The sequence below is a fragment of the Thamnophis elegans genome, chromosome 4, assembly GCF_009769535.1.
Source record: "Thamnophis elegans isolate rThaEle1 chromosome 4, rThaEle1.pri, whole genome shotgun sequence".
Taxonomy (NCBI): domain Eukaryota; kingdom Metazoa; phylum Chordata; class Lepidosauria; order Squamata; family Colubridae; genus Thamnophis; species Thamnophis elegans.
The window spans coordinates 68,438,307-68,459,073 of record NC_045544.1 but is presented as its reverse complement, the minus strand read 5'-3'; the positions used below and the strand labels follow the sequence as shown (position 1 = coordinate 68,459,073).

The window sequence follows — 20,767 nt, the reverse complement described above, 5'->3', positions numbered from 1 at the left end:
AATAAGAATTTTGGTTCCACATGCAATAGAGAAAAAGGGCAATGAATGCCTGAATTATGAGAATACACAGAATACAGATACATAGAATACACACACATGCGCAAACATAGAGGTTGCCAGGACCAATCTGCTAGAGTTTAAATAGAGTTAGACTACCCTTGATTTAGAATCAGGGGTATCAAACTGGTGGCCCACGAGCCAAATGCATCAGGCACAAGCCATGCCCACCGCAGCTCCACAAAGGGGAAAAAGTTGCAAAACATATCATGGCAAAGTGTGGTTGACTTAGATTGTATTGTGATCTATAGCAACTATTTTTAAAGTGTTTAGTTGTAAAGAAGAATCAGTATGATTTTCTACTTAAGACTGGACTTTCAAGAAACAGAACAGAAAGTCTATTTTTTAGTTTTTTTTTTATTAAACATTTATAGGCCGCCCTTTTCCCTGAGGGGACTCAGGGCGGCTTACAATAATAGGGGAGGGGAGTGCAGGACAAAACACAAAAAGAAAATGTGAGTAAAATAATTAGCGGTAAAAACACAACATTCATTCAACATTCGGGAGGGGCGAGAGTAAGGTCTTATCCCCAGGCCTGACGGGATAGCCAGATCTTGAGGGCTGTGCGGAAGGCCTGGACGGTGGTGAGGGTGCGGATCTCCATGGGGAGATTGTTCCATAGCGTCGGAGCTGCAACTGAGAAGGCTCTCCTCCGCGTAGTCGCCAGTCGGCATTGACTGGCGGATGGAATTCGGAGGAGGCCTACTCTATGCGATCTGATGGGACGGAGGGAGGTAATTGGCAGAAGGCGGTCTCTCAAATAGCCAGATCCACTACCATGGAGCGCTTTATGAATGGTAAGTAGGACCTTGAAGTGCACCCGGAGATCAACAGGTAGCCAGCGCAGCTCACGGAGGGTCGGTGTTATGTGGGCGAACCGTGGTGCGCCCACAATCACTTGCGCGGCTGCGTTCTGGACTAGCTGAAGTCGCCGGATGCTCATCAAGGGCAGCCCCATGTAGAGCACATTGCAGTATTCCAGCCTAGAGATCACAAGGGCTCGAGTGACTGTTGTGAGGGCCTCCCGGTTCAGGTAGGGCCGCAACTAGCGCACCAGGCGAACCTGGGCAAATGCCCCCCTGGTCACAGCTGACAAGTGATGGTCGAAACTCAGCTGTGGGTCCAGGAGGACTCCCAAGTTGCGGACCCTGTCTGAGGGGTATAAATTTTGACCCCCCAGCCTGAGTGATGGAACGTCGGCCAAATTGTTGGGAGGAAAACACAACAGCCACTCGGTCTTGTCCGGGTTGAGTACCAGTTTGTTAGCCCTCATCCAGTCTTTAACAGCCTCAAGACCCCGGTTCATCGCGTCCACCGCTTCATTGAGTTGGCACGGGGCGGACAGATACAACTGTGTATCGTCCGCGTATTGGTGGTATTTTATCCCGTGCCTCCGAATGATCTCGCCCAGCGGTTTCATGTATATGTTAAATAGTAGGGGGGATAAGACCGAACCCTGCGGCACCCCATAAGTTAGGGGCCTCAGGGACGATCTCTGCCCCCCCACCAACACCGACTGCCACCTGTCCGAGAGGTAGGAGGAGAACCACTGCAGAACAGTGCCGCCCACCCCCACCTCCCGCAGTCGTCGCAGAAGGATACCATGGTCGATGGTATCGAAAGCCGCTGAGAGGTCAAGGAGAACCAGGATGGACGCATGGCCTCCATCTCTGGCTCTCCAGAGATCATCGGTCAATGCGACCAAAGCGGTTTCTGTGCTGTAACCGGGCCTGAAGCCGGACTGGAAGGGGTCAAGGTAGTTAGCTTCCTCCAAGGTACGCTGAGGCTGGAAGGCCACCACCTTCTCAACAACCTTCCCCACGAAGGGGAAGTTGGAGACTGGATGGTAGTTATTAAGAACGGCTGGATCCAAGGACGGTTTCTTCAGGAGGGGTCTCACCACCGCCGCCTTGAGCGCGGTGGGGAGGTGCCCCTCCCGAAGAGAGGCGGTAACAACCACCTGGATCCAGCCTCGTGTCACCTCACTGCTGTTGGCAACCAGCCAGGAGGGACACGGGTCCAGTATACAGGTGGAGGCACTCACAGCTCGCATAGCCTTGTCCACATCCCCGGAGGCAACATCCTGAAACTCAACCCAGAGATGGTCTGCCAAGTCATTCCCTTGTGTCTCGGCTGGATCTGCGGGAGTGGAGTCCAGGTCCGACCGAAACCGAGCAACTTTGTCCGCCAAGAACTGAACATACTCCTCAGCCCTACCCTGTAAGGGGTCCCCCGTCTCCCTCCTATTTAGGAGGGAGCGGGTTATCCTAAACAGGGCGGCTGGGCGCGACTCGGCGGACGCTACCAAGGTGGCAATGTGTGTTCTTTTAGCTGTTCTTAATGCCCGGATGTATTCCTTGGTGCATGCTGTCAAAAGTGCCCGGTTCGGTTCGGACCTATCGGATCTCCACTGGTGCTCTAGGCGTCTCCTCCGGCGCTTTATCTCCCGGAGCTCCTCGGTGAACCAAGGAGGCCTCCGGGAGCCGCTGACCCGGAGGGGCCGTAGTGGCGCAATCCGGTCCAGAGACTCTGACGCTGCCGAGTGCCAGGCAGCAGCAAGAGTCTCCGCCGAACTGTGGGCGAGAGTATCAGGAATAACCCCAAGTTCCGTCTGGAACCTTACAGGGTCCATAAGTCGCCTGGGGCGGAACCACCTGGTCGGTTCCTCCTCCCTACGGTGGGGGTTTGGCCTCCGGAAGTCTAGCCTCAGTAGGCAGTGGTCTGACCACGACAGGGGTATGATCTCATTACCCCTCAGACCAAGATCATAACTCCACTGCTCTGAGAGGAATACGAGGTCGAGTGTGTGACCCGCTGAGTGGGTTGGGCCTCGAATTACCTGGGTCAAGCCCATGGCTGTCATGGAAGCCATGAACTCCTGCGCTCCGTCAGAGCGTTCACCGAGCGAAGGCAAGTTGAAGTCCCCCAGAACCATAAGCCTAGGGAACTCAACTGCTAGCTCGGCTACTGACTCGAGGAGCGAGTGGACGGCTGCTGCAACGCAGTTGGGAGGCAGGTACGTTAGCAGCAGACCCACTTGACCCTTGAGGTCCAGCTTCAACAGTAGGGACTCACACCCGACAAGCTCCGGAGCAGGGATCCTACGAGGTGCTAAAGACTCCCGGACTACAATAGCCACACCGCCACCCCTTCCCTGGGCTCTCGGCTGATGAAGCACCTGAAATCCGTCTGGGCACATCTCTACGAGGGGGACTCCTCCCTCCGTGCCCAGCCATGTCTCAGTAATACATGCCAGGTCTGCCCCCTCGTCTAAAATCAAGTCCCGGACGAGGGGAGCCTTATGAACAACAGACCTGGCATTTAGCGACAGCAGCCTGAGACCAGGGTCCTGATTACTCGCGCCATCTGACCTTGGAGTGGGACTCCTAGGGCCAGAAGGAGGGATCTCTGTGATATAGCGAACCCTCCTTCCCCGGTAATGGCCTGCCCTAAAGTCCCCGCCGTATCTGCCTCTCCCTGTTATGACCGCAATGCCCCGACCCTCTCCCGTGGATGTAGTTCCCCCAACCACCCCGGTGACCCCCGCATACCCCGCCAGGTCCTCCGAATCAGTCATACCCAAACTCTCACACAGACAGTCCTCACTAAAAAGTTAAAACACAAATACAGCAATATTAATAGTAAAAAGTGAGTTCATTCATACCATCCCATACAATCCCATGCACTCAACATACCTATTTAAAAATAAAATTAGAAAAATTGCGCAGGTTCACAGAGTCCGTACTAAATGTATAATAGTCCAAAGGTGCCTTCCACCCTCTCCTGAGGGGGGGCCACACCTTGAGGGGGGCTCCTCTAAAGAGTTCAATATAGTCCAAGGAGGGGGGGGGCTGGGAGGCAGGGTGAGTTCGGGTAGCAGCTGCAGTAGTGTAAACCAGGAGGTTAACCATGGTGGGAAAAGTTTGGTGGCTAAGTTCATTCCAACCATCCCCCTTAATATCATTTCCAGCTCAAAGAGTCATAGGGGGAGGAAGAATGCTTGTCTCTGGTGGAAGGGGAGAGGAGGGGGACGTTCTATTCAGCGATAGGGCTCGGTGTTCTTAAGGCCCCAAGGACAGAAAGTCTTCAAATAATTCCAGGGACAGCGAACAAAACAAAACATGGCAGAAATTTATTTTTCGCATTTCTGTATTGCCGCTCTCCCTCAAAGATTATTCTTTAAACACTTACCAGTATATGAAGGCAGAACTTTCTTTACAAGTTTGTAATGCCAGGAAAAGTGGAAGAAAAGAGTACAACCATCAGCATTAACTCAGCTATAGCACCAGTGCATGCACCATTGGAAAACCCGAAGGACCAATACGGTGACAAATTCTCATTAAAAAAACTCTATTTAGCTGCTAAGAATTAACATTGACTCAAGAGCGTAATCAATTAATGTTTAATGGTAGACTAGCAGTAAGGGGACCCATATTCAAAACTTAAGGGCATGTTGCTAAGAATAGGCTGAGGGGAATGTGTTTGCAGGGTTAAATACATACAGAATAGCAGAGAAAAGGAAGACTATTAGAATGATAACCTGTCTGGAAATATTTATGTGTAATAGGGAAAGTAACAGGTGCACTCTCAAAAACCTGAAGTTATCTTTAAAACTATCAAAATCAAGCAAACAATAAATTTATAAATTTACCATGGCATTTGTTCAACACAAATGCTCAGGTTCACTAAGAAAAGGGATGGAAAAGAACATCTATGAAAATCCTTTTCCTTTTAAAAAAAAAACCAAAGGTTTGCTTTTTCTCCACAAATGAATCAAACACAAAATAGGGTTCCAACCCATGTTAAGGCTGTTTCAGGATATAAACTTTATTTAGTATTATGTGGTGGTTTCTGGAGCTGCACACCATCTTCTACACTAATTACAGATAGTCAATTTAAGACCACAATTAAGCCTTTCTTGCCACAGTTGCTAAGTGAATTACTGCAGTTAAATTAGTAACACAGTTATTAAGTGGTTCTAGCTTCACCATTGCCTTTGCTTGTTGAGTTGCAAAAGGTGATCACATGACTCCATCTTAAATATATACCAGGCATCCAAATTTTGATCATATGAGGATGATGCAAGATTCATGTGAAAAATGGTCATAAGCCAAATTTTTCATTGCTTAAATTGTAAATTGAGGACCAGTGGTATTTTATTAATTTATATTCCACTCTCACAAGTGGGAAGTTCATAAAGAGGTATTTCCACATATCCTCCTTTAGCACACTAACTTGTGTATAGAACAGTCTGGTTGTGTAGACATGAACTTTAAAAACTGCAGAATTCCAACATATTTCAAAGCTTCCATCTTTGATGTGGCATTATCTCAGTGTTTGGTAACCACAAAATAATCACTCTTTTATTTTATCGGTATTCTAAAATTGAATCGAATGTCTATTAATAGAACCCTAATATTTGGAAAAATAATTTAATAGTGTACGTAAATATTCCTAAGGAGCCATGAGGAGCAAACCATCTATAAGCAAGTGACAGCTCACTGTTACATACTGATGCCAAAGAATGCTGTACCGAAACAGGCAGGATATTGCACAAAAAAGATTTTCCAAAAGCTAATCGCTACGTCGTCTTTCCCGCAAGAGCACCTCCCCTCCCAAATCCCTCTAGCCTAGGGACCCTCTACCTTCTAATGACGGTTATAAACTGCCTCCTCTTGTTTTGAAGGTGCGCGTGGTTCTTTCCTATTGGCCACTCTCTTCGCCCCTCCCCTTTCGTCACTCGAGTACAGTACTGTGGAGACCGAAATATAAGCTGACGGGAAGAGAGGTGGTTGGTGTACTACGTTTCCCAAGAAGCTTTGCGCGGGCGAAGCTCTGTGATCGCTGCTGCTTACTGCTCCTCCTCCTCCTCCTCTGTAAAGGAAAGCGCTTGCAGGGGAAGCGCGCGTCTACTCTCCTTTCGCGGTGTGTTCGTCTGTGTGTGTGTGAGGACTGGCACCGGGAAAGGAGCTAGGGCGGCGGCTGGAGGAGGTGAGCGCATCCACCCGCTCGCCTGACAGGTCCCTTTCCCGGCAGAGCGGAGGATCGGGACAGGGAAGGCATCCCCCCAGTGGTGCCGGCGGACATCCCGTACTCCTGGCTGCCCAAAGGCGGCGGCGCGGGGCACGGGCCCCCCAGGGACCCCGGCGAACGGCTTCTGCAGCATGAGCAGCAGTGGAATCGTCCGGAGAACTGCAGCGGAGAAGGATCGGGCGGCGCAGCTCTTGCTGGCAGCGGTGACTCTTGGCTGCCTTTGGTGTGCCATAGAGGCCCAGGTGAGCGGAGTCGCCCCATGAGCAGAGAGTTCGGTGAGGGTGGGGGAAAGCCATAGGGATCTGGAGTGCCTTGTGGTCTCCAAACCTTCCTGCTGGAGTTGAGATGGGAGAGTTGCGAGAGAAAGTCGGTTCGTCCTCCGCTCACTCGCTGAGACCTCCTGGAAATCTCTCTTCCGGCGTTGGGGGGGATTCTTTGCTCTAGGTTAGCAGGTGTTTAATGCTGATTTGTAATTAAGACGAGAGAATGTCAACTAGGATTATATTGTACCCTGTAAGGAACGGAGCAGAGAGAGGGAGTATGAAGGACCTTTATGTGAAAGGCAGGGGAGGGTGGGGGAGAAGCTCTGCTGTATTTCTATGTGAATAAAGTGCAAAGCCTGCTCAATAGAGGAAGGAGAGCTTTGAGTGCTTAATGTTTATTATCTTTTTAAAACTTCAGTGGGTTTTGTAGAAACTCCAGATTATGTCATGAAAAAGTCTGTTTAAAAGTCAACGGAGCAAACAGCTATGTGGCAAGAGGAGCACCATCTTTCTGGCTCTTTGAGTTAGTTCACTCTCTGGGGAAACAGGTGCTTCTAAGAAAGCCGGCTCTCCAAGTCAGGTAGACATAAGATGAAGGATGGTTGCTTAAAATGCAATATTTTTACTGAAAGTCCCCTAGCCTGGCTCAAACTATTGAAAATGTTATTGAGAAACTTATTTTTAACCATTGCTTTCCTATTAGAAATACTTGGGGGTGGGTGCTCTTTAAATGTAGTATATGAATTCCCCAAACAAGTAAAAGTATGAATAGTATTGCACAGAGTCTGTTAATTGTCTAGAGGTAATCTCCCTCATGAATGTACCTGTGTGACATGCAGATTTATAAACACAATTTTTATAATAGCTGCTTAAAACAGCACAGGAGCCATTTGTGTGAAGTGTGCTTTAAATTTGCCTTTAGTTTTGTTGTAAAGAATACAACTATTTTTTTCATGAAACTGTCTTCAGAAGCATATGCAGCTTACTTGAAAAGCTGATAAGCAAGTAAATATCTTTATGGTAAATCATGCTAATCACAGTGTGGGTTTTTTCTCCAGAACATAAGAGCTGTGGTGGACCACACAAAGGCCTATCTACCACACAAAGATCATTCATTTGTCAAAATTCAATCTGGGTATCAGTAAGCAAACCTTGAGTGCAATGTTCTCTGTTTTATTCAACAAAAGTAGCCTTCATTAATGTGTCTTATTTTTTAAAGCAGTTCAAGTTCATTACTGCAAGCATATCTTGCAGAGGCAAATGTAATATATGTTGTGAAGAGATAATGACTTTTTATCTATTTTGAGTCTAGTCAGTGCATAATTGGAAGTTTATCCTTCTTTTCCTTGTAAAAAGGCTAAGTTTCCTTGCTTTGAAGGAATGTATGGTTATTACTTATTGGTTGTTCATTAAAGCATTTTAGAATTTTGGCTCAATCTTGCCCATATACTCAATAGAGCTGGAAATATTCTGAGGACTTCTACTAAATTCATACCTGTCAATCTTACACAGAGCTAAAGATATTTAAAGTTGTTAGACCAGCATTTCTCAAACTTTTTGCCATCATGAAATGTTTGGAAAATGTAATTAAATTAAACAATGAAATAATGTGGGTGAGTCCTAGGTCCCCATAATTAAATGCTGCGATCTTGTGGGATCTAGGAAGTGTGTCCTCTCTGTTGTGGCCACTACCCTCTGAATAGTATTTATTTATGATTTCATATTTTCAAAACAAGATGGATGGCAATTACATTTCATAAGTAAATGGTACATCCAGAGAGGAGAACTGAGGCTATAAATAGGCTTTGACTTGGGCCACCAGATGGACTTCTGCAGATAGTTGCCACTGCCAGAAATCATTTAAGTACTGTAAAACTTACAGATTAGAGATGAAAGAAGGCTTGGAAGATCTATTTTTTCTTTACTTATTTCCCTAATAATTACCCAACAGGATCATTTTAAAGCAACAATATACACTTTTATTTGAGAATTTGACATATTAAATGTATAATCCTTTCCCACAGAATACACTGTTCCTCAAAGCTATATTTATTACTATTACAATGTTATGCTTTGTGTAGCATGTCAGGGGTCATTTTGTTGCTAAGCAAAAGGACTTATTTTCCTATTTGCAAAATAATGAGAGATCAAACAGTAGATCCACATTTGTTTTCATGCCAGCTCTGTAGATATTCAGTCAACCTTAGCAGTCAAAATGGTGGCTACAACTGGGAAACGCATTCAAAATGGCTTCAGTCACATAGATGTGACCACTGTTTCGACCTTTTTGACACGCGTAGATGCCCCTGGTCTCAGCCATGATACTCTTCTTGCGTACAGTTTGCACTTAAGCTTTAGCATTTAAATTTTCCATTTGAGTAGCATACTTTTTCCCCTACCCACCCCAATAATCCTGTGATAACTGATTATTGTGGAAGTATTTCCATACATATTGGAAATATTTTTGTCTAATTAGCTCAGGCCAACTGATATCTAATAAGTGTTTTATTCTTTTAATATTTGGGGTACAAGAACAGGACAAATGTTTCAAATATTTTAACATAATACTGCTTATTTCAAATTTAGCTACATTTTGTATTCATTTCTTATAGTTAAACATTGTATGAAATATTAATCTACATACTACCAAAACTCTCATTGTCATGGCCTTTAACTGGGAGAAAGAGTGTATCGTAGGGCAACTATTTTTGAACCAAGCTACCTTCAAATGTGCTAACTTGCAATATGTGTACAAAATCCAAGATTCCCGATTCCCAGCGGAATCAAATTTGGGAAATTATGGTTGCTTCAGTACTACTGACTGCTACTGGGCTGATGCAACGGTCACACATTCTTCATTTTCAGTATTGTGTAACAGTTTCCCAGCCACTGGCAATCCTTCCATCCCTCCCCCACCCAGCAGCAGCAACCCACTTACCTGCTGGGATTTTTTAAATTCCCTCCCAGATTACCACTAGGAAACTCAATGGAAAAAATGGCAGGAAATCGGAAGTGACTCCTGCACCCACTCCTGCACTGCTTTTTTGCCTGCCCTTGGTCATTCTGTTTTTCTAAGTCAGGAAATTTCTTTGAAACAATGACCTAATAGCTTCTAATTAGTTACTGTGCTTTAGTACTGTGGATAGTTTACAAAAATAAAGACAGGCTTCATTTGACAGATGTGTTGTAATGAAGAAAGGGAAGACCAATTGTGAAACATTTTCTTCTTATGTAACAGTAAAGAGACCAAACTATATAGTTTCCCTTTTTTTAGTTTTAGATTTTATAAAGTAACCGAATCAGTTAAAATAGTTAAATTCCACCTAAATTGCTATTACCTCTTACTATTTTTAATTCTTTCTTCTTGCAGCCTAAATCTCTAGTGTAAATAACATTTCTAGCTGGGTTTTTTTTCATAGGTAACAGGATTACTTGATGACTGCTTATGTGACATAGAAAGCATAGATGACTTCAACAATTTTAAGATCTTTCCCAAAATACAGAAACTTCAAGAACGAGACTACTTCAGGTATTACAAGGTAAAGTAAAAATGACATATTATTATAAAGCTGATTGAAAGCTAACTTTAATTCTCCAAAGAAAGGAATAAAATAAACAATAAGATGTAAAAAAAATCAGTATTTTTTTTTTAAAAAAAGAGGTCCAGGCAGTGGGGCAAAGAGAGGGCTCGGGCTATGCAACACATTTGCTAGTGCCTCTCCTTAGGCAGCAGCTGCATCCCCTGGAAGGTTCTTTGGAGCTCTTTCTGGGTTCTGTGGGTGTGCCTGAACAGGTGACCCTTTGGGGCAGCCAGCAAAATACTATAAAGTGGCCGTGTGTAAATGTACCCAAAGCGATAGGCAGGGAAAGCCTTCAAAGCAGCTGCATGAAGCTTGTGAACAAATGCAGCTGCCTAATGCATTCTGGAACGTTACTTCATTTGTGGCAATGAAAATCCATTGAGGGTGGAATTGATAATATTCGGAAACATTACATTCAAGGCAAGATATTTTCAAAAGTTGTTTAAACATAACTACTAACTAGTTTGAAACCTATAACTAGTTGAAAATTATACTGTTTTTCTTAGTGAATTAATAAAATACACTATGTATATAACTGAAGGACTGAAGGGAAACAGCAATAAGTAGCAGTTTGTTGCTGGAGATTATAACTGTCAAATTTTAAATGGATGTGATAATGCATTCATAACTACAGGGCGGGGCATAACCTTTTCCTAGGGGGTCACAGCAACACTTGTAATAACAACACAAATAATTCATACACCATTCGAAAGCCCATCAAAAACTGAGTTTATTGACACGATTTAATAGTCAGTATGACCACAATTAGCCCTTCGAACAGCATTCAAACGAGGTGGATAAGAACACAACAAATCTTCAAACAGTTCCGTTCGATTTTCCAGATTTTTCAACACAGTTTCCAAATTCATTCTCAAAGTTTCAACCGAATATCGATTTTGACCTTGCTCCTGAATCATCAGAGCTTCCACTTCATCCTTAATTATGGCCCCAATGTTCTCTGCCGGATTGAGATCTGGCGAATTTCCCGGCCAGACGTCATTGCCCCAAAATTCGACATTGTTTTCCTTTAACAATTGCTGAGTCGCATTTGCACGCATGCAAGGAGCTTTGTCATGAAGAAAGACAGCCTCACCAACCACCAAGACATTGTCTGGATCACTGAGAAATGGAATGACATTCTCCAATAAAATTTTCTCACGGAAATAACTGCCATCCCAGGATTCCCCTTTATCCTTCAAAACCCAATGCAGTTTCTTGGCTGTGAAAATGACGAAAATCCCGATGCAAGTCGGATTGCGAATGATTTGTCGATATCGTTCATGTTTGGCGATGTCGTCGACGTCTTTAGCCCAAATTCGATCGTTCTGGAAATTCGGTTTTCGAATGGCATAAACGAAGAATTCGTCAGATGGCGCCAAATGAAGAAAATCTTCCTCGGTCCATTCAGACAACCAATCGCACAACCAAAGCCGATCTTGAACGTGTGTTTGAGTTTTCAATGGTTTGCAAATGACGTGGAATGGCTTCAAACCTTCTCGTTCTCGATATCGGCCGATTGTCCTTTGATCAACTCGTTTTCCACGAATTTGAAGGATTTCTTGGGCCACTTTTCGGTTTCCTTTTCGTTGTTTGCGACTGCCAGTTGCAATGATGGCTTTGCTTTCTTGGGACAGTTGCAGAGGACGCCCTTCTCCAAATTTTGTGAAACATTCTTGGGCTGTTTTGTTCCAATTATCAGTAACCCAATCCGGATGACGTTTCAATTTGTTTGCAATCCATTTTCGATTGATAAACGTCGCTCCAGCATCGCGAGCCTCTCGAAAGGCAATGCATTTTATTCTGTCAATGATCCTTTGTTCTTCCGAATCGAATTTTCCAGCCATTCTTAAAGCAAATTTAACATTTAATAGCTCATTCAATTCAGTTTTTTATGGGCTTTAAAATGAGGTGTCGCGGAAGTTGTAAACTGCTGTCGATCTTGCTGTGACCCCCTAGGAAAAGGTTATGCCCCGCCCTGTATGAGGTACTAGATCTTTGGCATGAGCTGCATTTCCTCCTCTGTTACACATGAGCTCAGAAAATCTAGTTATTTCCAATGACCTTTTCCCTTTTTGTTCAGTTTGTTTAGTCTCATAATTTTAAAACGCTTCTTAAATGAATAACATTTTTAAAAAATTGTTATTTAAGGTTAATCTGAAAAGACCATGTCCATTCTGGGCTGAGGATGGCCATTGCTCTATCAGGGATTGCCATGTAGAGCCTTGCCCTGAGGTAAGTTTCAAAACAAAGGAGAAAGCTGAAACAAGATTGTATTGACTTTTCTAGCTCTTAGTGTACTCTGAGTTTTGTTTGCTTATAGATGTTGGATTGCAGTTAGGTAATATCATTCGTGACAGCGAGTATGAGATTTTCTCACAGTTTATATAAAGTAGTTTGTCCTGACTTTATTGGTTTTTTTTCTCCTTGGTTTAATGGTTGATTGGAATATTGCTTTCTGCTTGATCGTTTGTTTAGTGTTGGCTGCTGGAAGGGATTTGTTCTGGACTTTTTAAATTATTTGTTTGCTTTATCATCTTTATTATTGTTTATTTATTTGGAAATTTTATTTGGTTGTCTCTACACTCACATAATTATAAATAACTAAAGGTGGCACACTTATCTAATATACCTTCCTATTTTCCTGACAATGACAATTCTGTGAGATGTTGGGCTGAGAGAAGGATTGGTGAGGACCCAACCAGCTTGCATGCCTAAGGTGGGAGTAGAACTGATAGTCTTGCAGTTTCTAGACCAGCACCTTATCCAGGAGACCAAATTGTCTCTCTAAGCGAGCAACCTCTTTTTGTTTCTTTCTTTGTTTTTTATTGACTCTTTTGAATGGCTGTGTAAAATGGTTTATTTTTATTAATGTGTATTTACCCTAATCAAGGACCTATCAAATGAAAATTAGACCCTACCAATATTGGCAGGGCAAGCTATTATAGATAAATACTCACATTCACTATCATTGGTGATGATATCTAGGTGGGTAATGAAACATCTATAAGCAAACAACCAGGCTCAGAGTGTATCAAGAACTCCACAGTTCAACATTGAGCTACATATATTCTCTTCTATTGGATTAACTATTCTGTTGACAACCTAATGTTTATTGTTACTGTGAGGATTTTATATAAGTGGATGTCAGTGACAGAATGATGATTTAAATGCACATTCTTGCATAAATGCTATGTAGACCTTGACTGTAGTATAGGTATTCCTTTGGTAAATTGGATTTATCATTTTTTCTTAAGCATTTTATAGGGAAATCTCTTTGTCTTTGGTTGAATTTGACTCCCTTAAAATAGGCATGCAGACATTCAAACCTGTCAGATAATAAATGAAAGTTTCTTTAAAGTCAGTTTATTTGTCTGGGGAATTAATGCACAACTAGTCTTCTGTCTGTTTGGCTCCAATTCTGAATTTTCTTTAATACATTTATTTTGAGGGTTGAAAATTGCTTGAGAAAAAGTAAAGATAAATGCTTACATCACTTGTATTTATTTTAGAGTAAAGTTCCAGTTGGAATTAAAGCTGAAAGTACTAACAAAGTAAGTAATTTCTTTCAAAATAATCTAATCCTCCCTCTCCTACATATGGCAAATGGTAAATGTGTAAAATCTTGAGTTTGCTGTCCACTCATGCCATTCCCAAATTCTTATGTAACATTGTGCTGTACAAAACCAGTGCCAGCTGGTTTTGCACCACTGCAAAATCAGTGGCAGCTTTTTCTTGCTGTTTGTATATTGCTTTTGCCTTCTAATAGAGAAGAAGTTGCAGTTGGCAGTAGTATAAGGTGACCAGACGTCCCGCTTTTGGCGGGACACCCCCGCTTTTTAATGCATTTTCCCGCGTCCCGCCCGCCTTTTTAAAAGGCACGCTTTTTTTGGCGCTCGCAGCTCCCGCCCATCAGCTGCTAGCTTGCTGGGCTGGCTCATCGTTCTGTTCTCTATCCTACCTACCTACAAATTTAAGCCAGCCCAGCCTGCCGCTCACTGATTGGATTGGCCTGGACTCCAGCCAATCAGTGAGCTGGCTGGGATGGAAAACGCGGCGTGCTTAAAGTTTTCCATCCCAGCCAGCTCACTGATTGGCTGGAGTCCGCTTAGCACGCATGCACCCCCCTCCTCTCTGCCCCCCCTCTGCAACCCCGGATACCCTCTGCCGCCGTGCCTGAAGCATGGGAGCGCTCACCAGCCGGCAGAACGCCGGAGTGGAAGAGGTGGATGTCCCGTCCAATTCCCTCTACAGATACCCCCCAAAATCTGGTAAGACGGAGCAAGCGGGGGGGGGGAATATGCGAGAGGTTTGCGGGGAGTCCCGCCTGGCAGGGTTTTGCGCGCGCTCCGTACTCTGAGTTGAGGGAATGGCGAGCAGCGGCTGCAACCCCAGAGTTCGGCTAGGCGAGAACTTTAAGGCGAGTGGCGGGACGGACCCTTGCTGTCAATCTCCCCCCCCCCCCGTGTGCCTTTTCGCAGCCGTCCCATCGTTCTCCCGCCAGTGGGGCTGCTCCTGTGATCCCCCCCCCGTGGCTGCGAAGGAGTTTCCCGAGAGTTTTAGAGGGTCAGGAGTATGACCCTCATTGCAACGTCGCCATTTGCAAGCTCCGGCTGCTTGGGAGGGTGGTTATTTATTTATTTTTTTCTTCTTGCTTCCGCTTTCTTGCCGGCTTGCAAGGATTGTGGTGGCGGCTTGGATGAAAATAGTGACATTCGTGGCATCGCGCTTGGGGTTAAAAACTGCTTTTCGTTCGCGGCAGCAACTGCTCTTTGAGAATTCTTGCTTGAAAAAACAGGACTCCCTCACGCGGTCCTGAATTGAGGTCCATCTCCCTCCACCCCTAATTAAAACGCCCCTGGTAAATTCTTGCCTGTCCTGTGCCACTTGGCATGCCTGCCTGTTTAGTTGTTATTGCGCTGATTGAATTCTAAAATACCCCATCAATCTACCCCATCCAGAGGTGGCGGCAAGAGCAGTGCGTTGTTGTTGTTGGGGCCAGCCTGCTCGTCCATGGCTGGAGCCGTCGTCGCGGGCATTAGGGACCTTCCGTTCTTCCTCCGCACCTCGCCCGAGCAGTCGTTACAGTCGCTGCCCGGCTCCAGCCATGGACGAGCAGGCTGGCCCCAACAACAACAACGTGCTGCTCTTGCCGCCACCTCCGGATGGGAAGCAACCACGCCTGTGCGGCCCCTGTGCTGCGGTGGGAAGCGAGTCTGCAAGGCTTGGTTGCTTCCCATCCGGAGGTGGCGGCAAGAGCAGCGCGTTGTTGTTGTTGGGGCCAGCCTGCTCGTCCATGGCTGGGGCCGTCGCCGCGAGCGGGAGGGACCTTCCGTTCTTCCTCCGCACCTCGCCCGAGCAGTCCTTACAGTCGCTGCCCGGCTCCAGCCATGGACGAGCAGGCTGGCCCCAACAACGACAACGCGCTGCTCTTGCCGCCACCTCCGGATGGGAAGCAACCACGCCTGTGCGGCCCCTGTGCTGCGGTGGGAAGCGAGTCTGCAAGGCTTGGTTGCTTCCCGCCACCGCCGCTTCCCTCGTCCGTCTCGATTGCTGGAAACAGTAACAAACGGCGCGTCTGCTCCGCTGTCAGCGCCTTGACAGCCACCCCAGCCGGCGGCTACCGGGCCTCACTGGAGTCAATTGCAAAACCGCGTTCAGCGCTTTGAGGACCTGAGGCATCTTGGGAAATGCAGTTCCCTATCGGAAAGAATGGAGTAGCTGCGAATTTGTAACAACAGAAGATAATAACTTGGTGCTTCGCAGGTTACGAAAATCTCAAGTTTGATTTGCACACTGTTTTTTAAAAGTTAGATAAAGAAATTATGCTGTGAAAGCAACTAGAAAGCCTCCCCTCCCCTTCCTGTGTGCGAGAAAGGGAAGGAGAGGAAGGAAGGAGGGAGGGGGGAAGGAAAAAGAAGAAGGGAGGGGGGAGAAGATGGAAGGAGAAAAGATGGATGGAAGGAGAAAGAATGGGAGGAGAAGGAGGAAGATGGAAGAAAAAAGGAAGAAAAAGAAGAAGGGAGGGAGAAAAGAGGGAAGGAGGTAGGAAGAAAAGGGGAAGAGAGGGAAAGAGCAGAAAGACAAAGAGGATGAAGTTGATAGGCAAGAGGAAAGAGGAAGGAAGGAAAAAAGAAAAAGGGAGGGAGAGAGGAAAGAAGAAAAGATGGAACTAGAAAGGAAAGAAGGGAGGGAGGAAAGGGGAAGACAGGGAAAGAGCAGAAAGACAGAGAAGGTGAAGGTAGATAGGCAGAAGGAAGGAAGAAGGAAGAAATAGGAAAGGAGGGAAGGAGGAAGGAACAGAAGCGAAGAGGAAGAGAGAAATGGAAAGAGCAGAAAGACAGAGAAGGTAGATAGGCAAAAGAAATGAAGCTGAAAGAATGGAAGGAGGAAGGAAGAGAAAAGGAGGAAGGGAGTGAGTGAGGAAAGAAGAGAGGATGGAAGGAGAAAGGAAGGGAGGGAAAGAGCAGAAGACGGATAAGGTGAAGGTAGATAAGCAAGAGGAATGAAGGAAGAAGTGAGGAGTCTCGGGGAGGGGGAAAACATTTAGTGACCAAAGTTACAATGGCATTGAAAAAAGTGACTGATGACCATTTTTCACACTTAGCGACCGTTGCGACCATTTTTCACACTTAGCGACCGTTGCAGCATCCTCATGGTCACGTGATCAAAATTTTGTTTGGCAACAGATTCGTATTTATGCTGGTTTCAGTGTCCTGGGGTGACCTTTTGACAAAAAAAATTTTTTTTAATCAAGCCCCCCCCCCCCCCCCCCCCCCCGGTCAAAGGCGTCCCTCTTTTCCAATCTGAAAATCTGGTCAGCTTACAGTAGTATATTTCATTATGCTTCCTTGTCCTAGAAGCAGAGTTGATATTTTTGTCCTCCTTTCACCCACACCTGCCTCTCTTTTTTCTGTTTTCAAAGGTAACAAGAGACTAAATAGAACTACTCTAAATAGAACAGGATAGGATAGAAATCTGGTTAAATTTATATCATGTACACAATATAAATTTTAGCTTATAAGCACTGGAATAATTATATTATTATATTGCTGTGTTAGTCTCTTGAAGTAAATATTGCAAACAGTTTTGCAGTGCTTGAAAAGCTCAGAGAACTCCTTGTATAATTTTCATATTTTTTTAAAAAAATACATTCATGTCTGGGACTTAGGGGACCAAGAGTTTATAATAATTCTTTAGTACAATGAGGAATTTGGGGGAACACATGCAACAGAAAGTTCAGGATTTGGAAGAAATTATAGTAATGTATTAAAAAATTAAGTACTATTTTGAATCGAGTAATACTTTAGATAAATAACTGGCAGGTATTTATCTAAAATATTGGTATTGGAGATCTAAAGATTACATATTTTGCCTTTCAGTATTCAAAGATAGCAAACCATACCAAAGAACATGAAGACTGTGAACAAGCTAACAAACTGGGTGCAATTAATAGTACATTAAGGTAATTATGCTTTCAATATTAGTGGAAGACATAATTCTTATTTAATGGTTCTCTATATTTTTTATTCCTTATGTTCTGAGGAAACAAAATAGTTTCATATTTGATGTACCTTTTGTTTGAAACATTTGCATCACTTCAATTTAAATTATACATGGGATGAATACATGCATCAGATAGCTGATAGTTTCTACAAAATGACTGCCTCTTAATTTCTTAAAACTATACTCTAGTGCAATATATAATAATGAACTTCTATCTCACTTTGACTCATAACCTCCTTATTACTTTTGATCAGGTGGTTATAGTTTTAGATGTAAACTTTCTTAATTTTAATGGGTTCAGAAAAAATTATAGAACAACAATGAGGAAACAGTTATTTATTGCAACAGATGTAGTGTGAATATGTAATCTAATTCTGCTGAATCTGTACAGTAAGTATGCAACTCTAATGATTATTGCAAATAGTTCTAAGAAAGTGCTTTCTGGCTCTGTTACTATATGGAAAATAATATAGGTGTTTATGCTACTCCTATTATCTTGTCTTGATCTATTTAATTTTTAATCATTAGTGGTTTTTCTGTGAAAGCTTGTTGGGATTGTAACAGATATTATTTTCAGGGTCATCCTAATAATCCTATCTCTGATTTCTATGTAGCTTGAAAGTTATATAAAAATAAATGCATTCAGTCCATAGCTAATATTATTTTCTATCTCTCTTTTATATAGTAGCCAAAGTAAAGAAGCTTTCATTGACTGGGCCAGATATGATGATTCCCAGGACCATTTTTGTGAATTGGATGGTAAAATTTGAGGCATATTTTCTTCACTGTGTAACTTAAGTAAATAAAGTTAGATTAAATATCCTTACACTTTAAAAACAGAATGTGTTAAAAGTTCTTTAAAATCATTTCATGTGTAATAATATTCCAAATGTAAATAAACCTTGGGCTTACTATCTCTTATTGCTTTTTTGGCTAATGTTAAGTATAACAATTGCAAATACTACTAATCCGAAATGTTAATCTAAGGGGGACATGGTTGGCAGAGTAATTAAGAGAATGGAAAGCTAGCTTGGAAATTGTATTCAAAGTGATTGTCAATGAGTCTTCATAAAATTGAAGTAAGCTATTAAATGGGCTGCTATAAGATACAACCAAAGATGCATATTCTTCAACATTTTATTAAGGTTTGGAATACTTACAAAATTTGCACATATAGCTACAAAAACCAATTCCAATTTCAAACTGCACCAACAGATACCTTTCGGATGCTTGGCAACTTACTTATATTTATTACAGTTGCAGTGTCTTGGAGGGTCACGTGATCATTTTCTGACAAAATTACTGTGGCAGCCAGATTAATTAACAATTGTGTTACTATGGCAAGAAAGTTCATAAAATGGAGCAAGAAAAAATTTAACAAATGTCTCGCTAAGCAACAGAAATTTAGAGGGTCAATTGTGGTCGTAAGTTGAGGACCACCTGTACTTTGTTCAATTGTATATAAAAATATGTCATATTTAAAAATATTTATATATTTACCTTTAATATCCATTTTATTTACAATATTCACATTTAAAATATAAAAATATAAAATGCACAATGTTGTTTATTTCTTCATAAATGCTTTTATACGCTATTGCTGTAATTTGATCTTTTACATCAAGACAGTTCCTTATACTGAATGTGTTGGCAAGTTGCATGTTACAATTCATAATTAAGCAGCACAGTTTTTCTTTGTTATTAGATGAGAGATCACCTGATGCTCAATATGTGGATTTGCTCTTGAATCCAGAACGATACACTGGATACAAAGGGCCCTCCGCATGGAGAGTATGGAACAGTATCTATGAAGAAAATTGCTTTAAGTAAGTGAAAATAGACAGCAAAATTATTTTGTATTGAAATTTAAAATTCCTTAAATTGCCAAAACATAAATTATCATATTTTTCTCCTTAGGCCACGATCTGTATATCGTCCACTAAATCCACTGGCACCAACCAAGGGTGAGTTGTTAAATCCTTTGTAATTGTAATATATCAATTCTGAATATTAGCTCTTAAGTAAAACATTATTGTGGTTTGTTGCACAATCAGCCAGATATTTAGACTGGATTTTGCATTTTTATCCAGCTACAAAATTCTTCCCAAGGACCTGGAGTAGGCTGATGTTGTTTGATGGTATTGGAGATATTGTGTGTGTTTCAGGGGTGTCAAACTCAGTTTCATTGAGAGCCCCATCAGGGTTGTGTTTAACCTCAGGGGGCTGGGGTATGCATGGCCAGCTTGATGTCACTTGTATCGGGAGCACCTGTGGTGGCCCAAGCACTCTGCTAGTGAAAACAAGTTCCCGAGCTCCAAAACGAGTTCCAGAGCTTGGGCCCCGTTTTTGCTGGCAGACGTGCTGCGGACCGGTCCTTCGCTATTTCCAGAGTAGCCTGTGGGCCAGATCTAAGCACCCTATGGGCCAGATCTGGCCTGCAGACCTTGAGTTTGATACTTCTGGTCTATTTGTTTAATTCAACTTGGCAAATATACATTCATCAGTTAATGAAACACATTGAGATCTAGCTATATATGATAGCTGTGCATAATCAGCAATTCTTCAAACATAGTTCTTCAAACAATAATTCTGATTTGAATTATTTGAATGGGAAGGCACATCTTTATAAGAAATCACTTCCATTTTTCAGTTAAATCAATGCATCAGAAATAATGCAACTAGTCTGATTTAGTAAAAAAAATATCCAATCATCTGCCCTCAGTTTATGTTGTTTAATTGGATATTTTTATTCTGGAAGGTGCAAAACACATTCTTTTAAAGTGACCTATAACAAAAAGCAAGAAGAAATAACACATTTTTAAAAATTGAGATCCTTTACAATCTTGTACTAGTATTCTCCCATTTTGTTATGGATGGCAAATATATCACTATTTGAATCTTTAACTTTTGAGAAAAATAGTGTTGGAGTTAATTGCAATCAGAAAGTTTTTACCATTTTAACAGAAACATACAGTATATTTTTGATACTCTGTGCAGAAATAAATATGGAATAAATTATAATACTTATCTTTTATAACTTTTTTTTAGGAGAGGATGATGGTAAGTTTTTGTGACGTAATATTCTTTCACTGTATTATTTAAGATTCTGGAAAAAATCATAATAAATGGGAAATCGCCCAGGATTACAACTTTACAATATCACCATACTGTACCTAGTGAATAAATTTCAGTGAGAGATATAAAGTAGGAAAGAGAAAGAAAAAAAGTTTAACAAAAAATATTGGTTATATTGGAACACAAATGTTATCTAGGATTACTATTCCTTTTCTCATGATTAATAGATGATGCTAATAATTGGTGATATCATAA

At 42.7% G+C, this 20,767-nt stretch overlaps 1 protein-coding gene across 2 annotated transcripts in view; it reads left to right on the top strand.

The window, feature by feature from the left end:
- The window catches only part of ERO1B (endoplasmic reticulum oxidoreductase 1 beta), a 48,111-nt gene that overhangs the window by 15,248 nt on the left and 12,096 nt on the right, over positions 1–20,767 (top strand). Inside the window, exons 1-9 of one of the 2 annotated variants that reach the window (XM_032215049.1) lie at positions 5,859–6,332; positions 9,773–9,892; positions 12,083–12,166; positions 13,444–13,485; positions 17,314–17,396; positions 18,123–18,196; positions 19,143–19,263; positions 19,355–19,401; positions 20,486–20,497. In XM_032215049.1, coding sequence (XP_032070940.1) covers positions 6,222–6,332; positions 9,773–9,892; positions 12,083–12,166; positions 13,444–13,485; positions 17,314–17,396; positions 18,123–18,196; positions 19,143–19,263; positions 19,355–19,401; positions 20,486–20,497 — 694 coding nt within the window. In that variant the 5' untranslated portion in view covers positions 5,859–6,221. Of the gene's footprint in view, positions 1–5,858; positions 6,333–9,772; positions 9,893–12,082; positions 12,167–13,443; positions 13,486–17,313; positions 17,397–18,122; positions 18,197–19,142; positions 19,264–19,354; positions 19,402–20,485; positions 20,498–20,767 lie in introns of those variants that run through there. The other variant, XM_032215050.1, reaches the window with a different exon arrangement.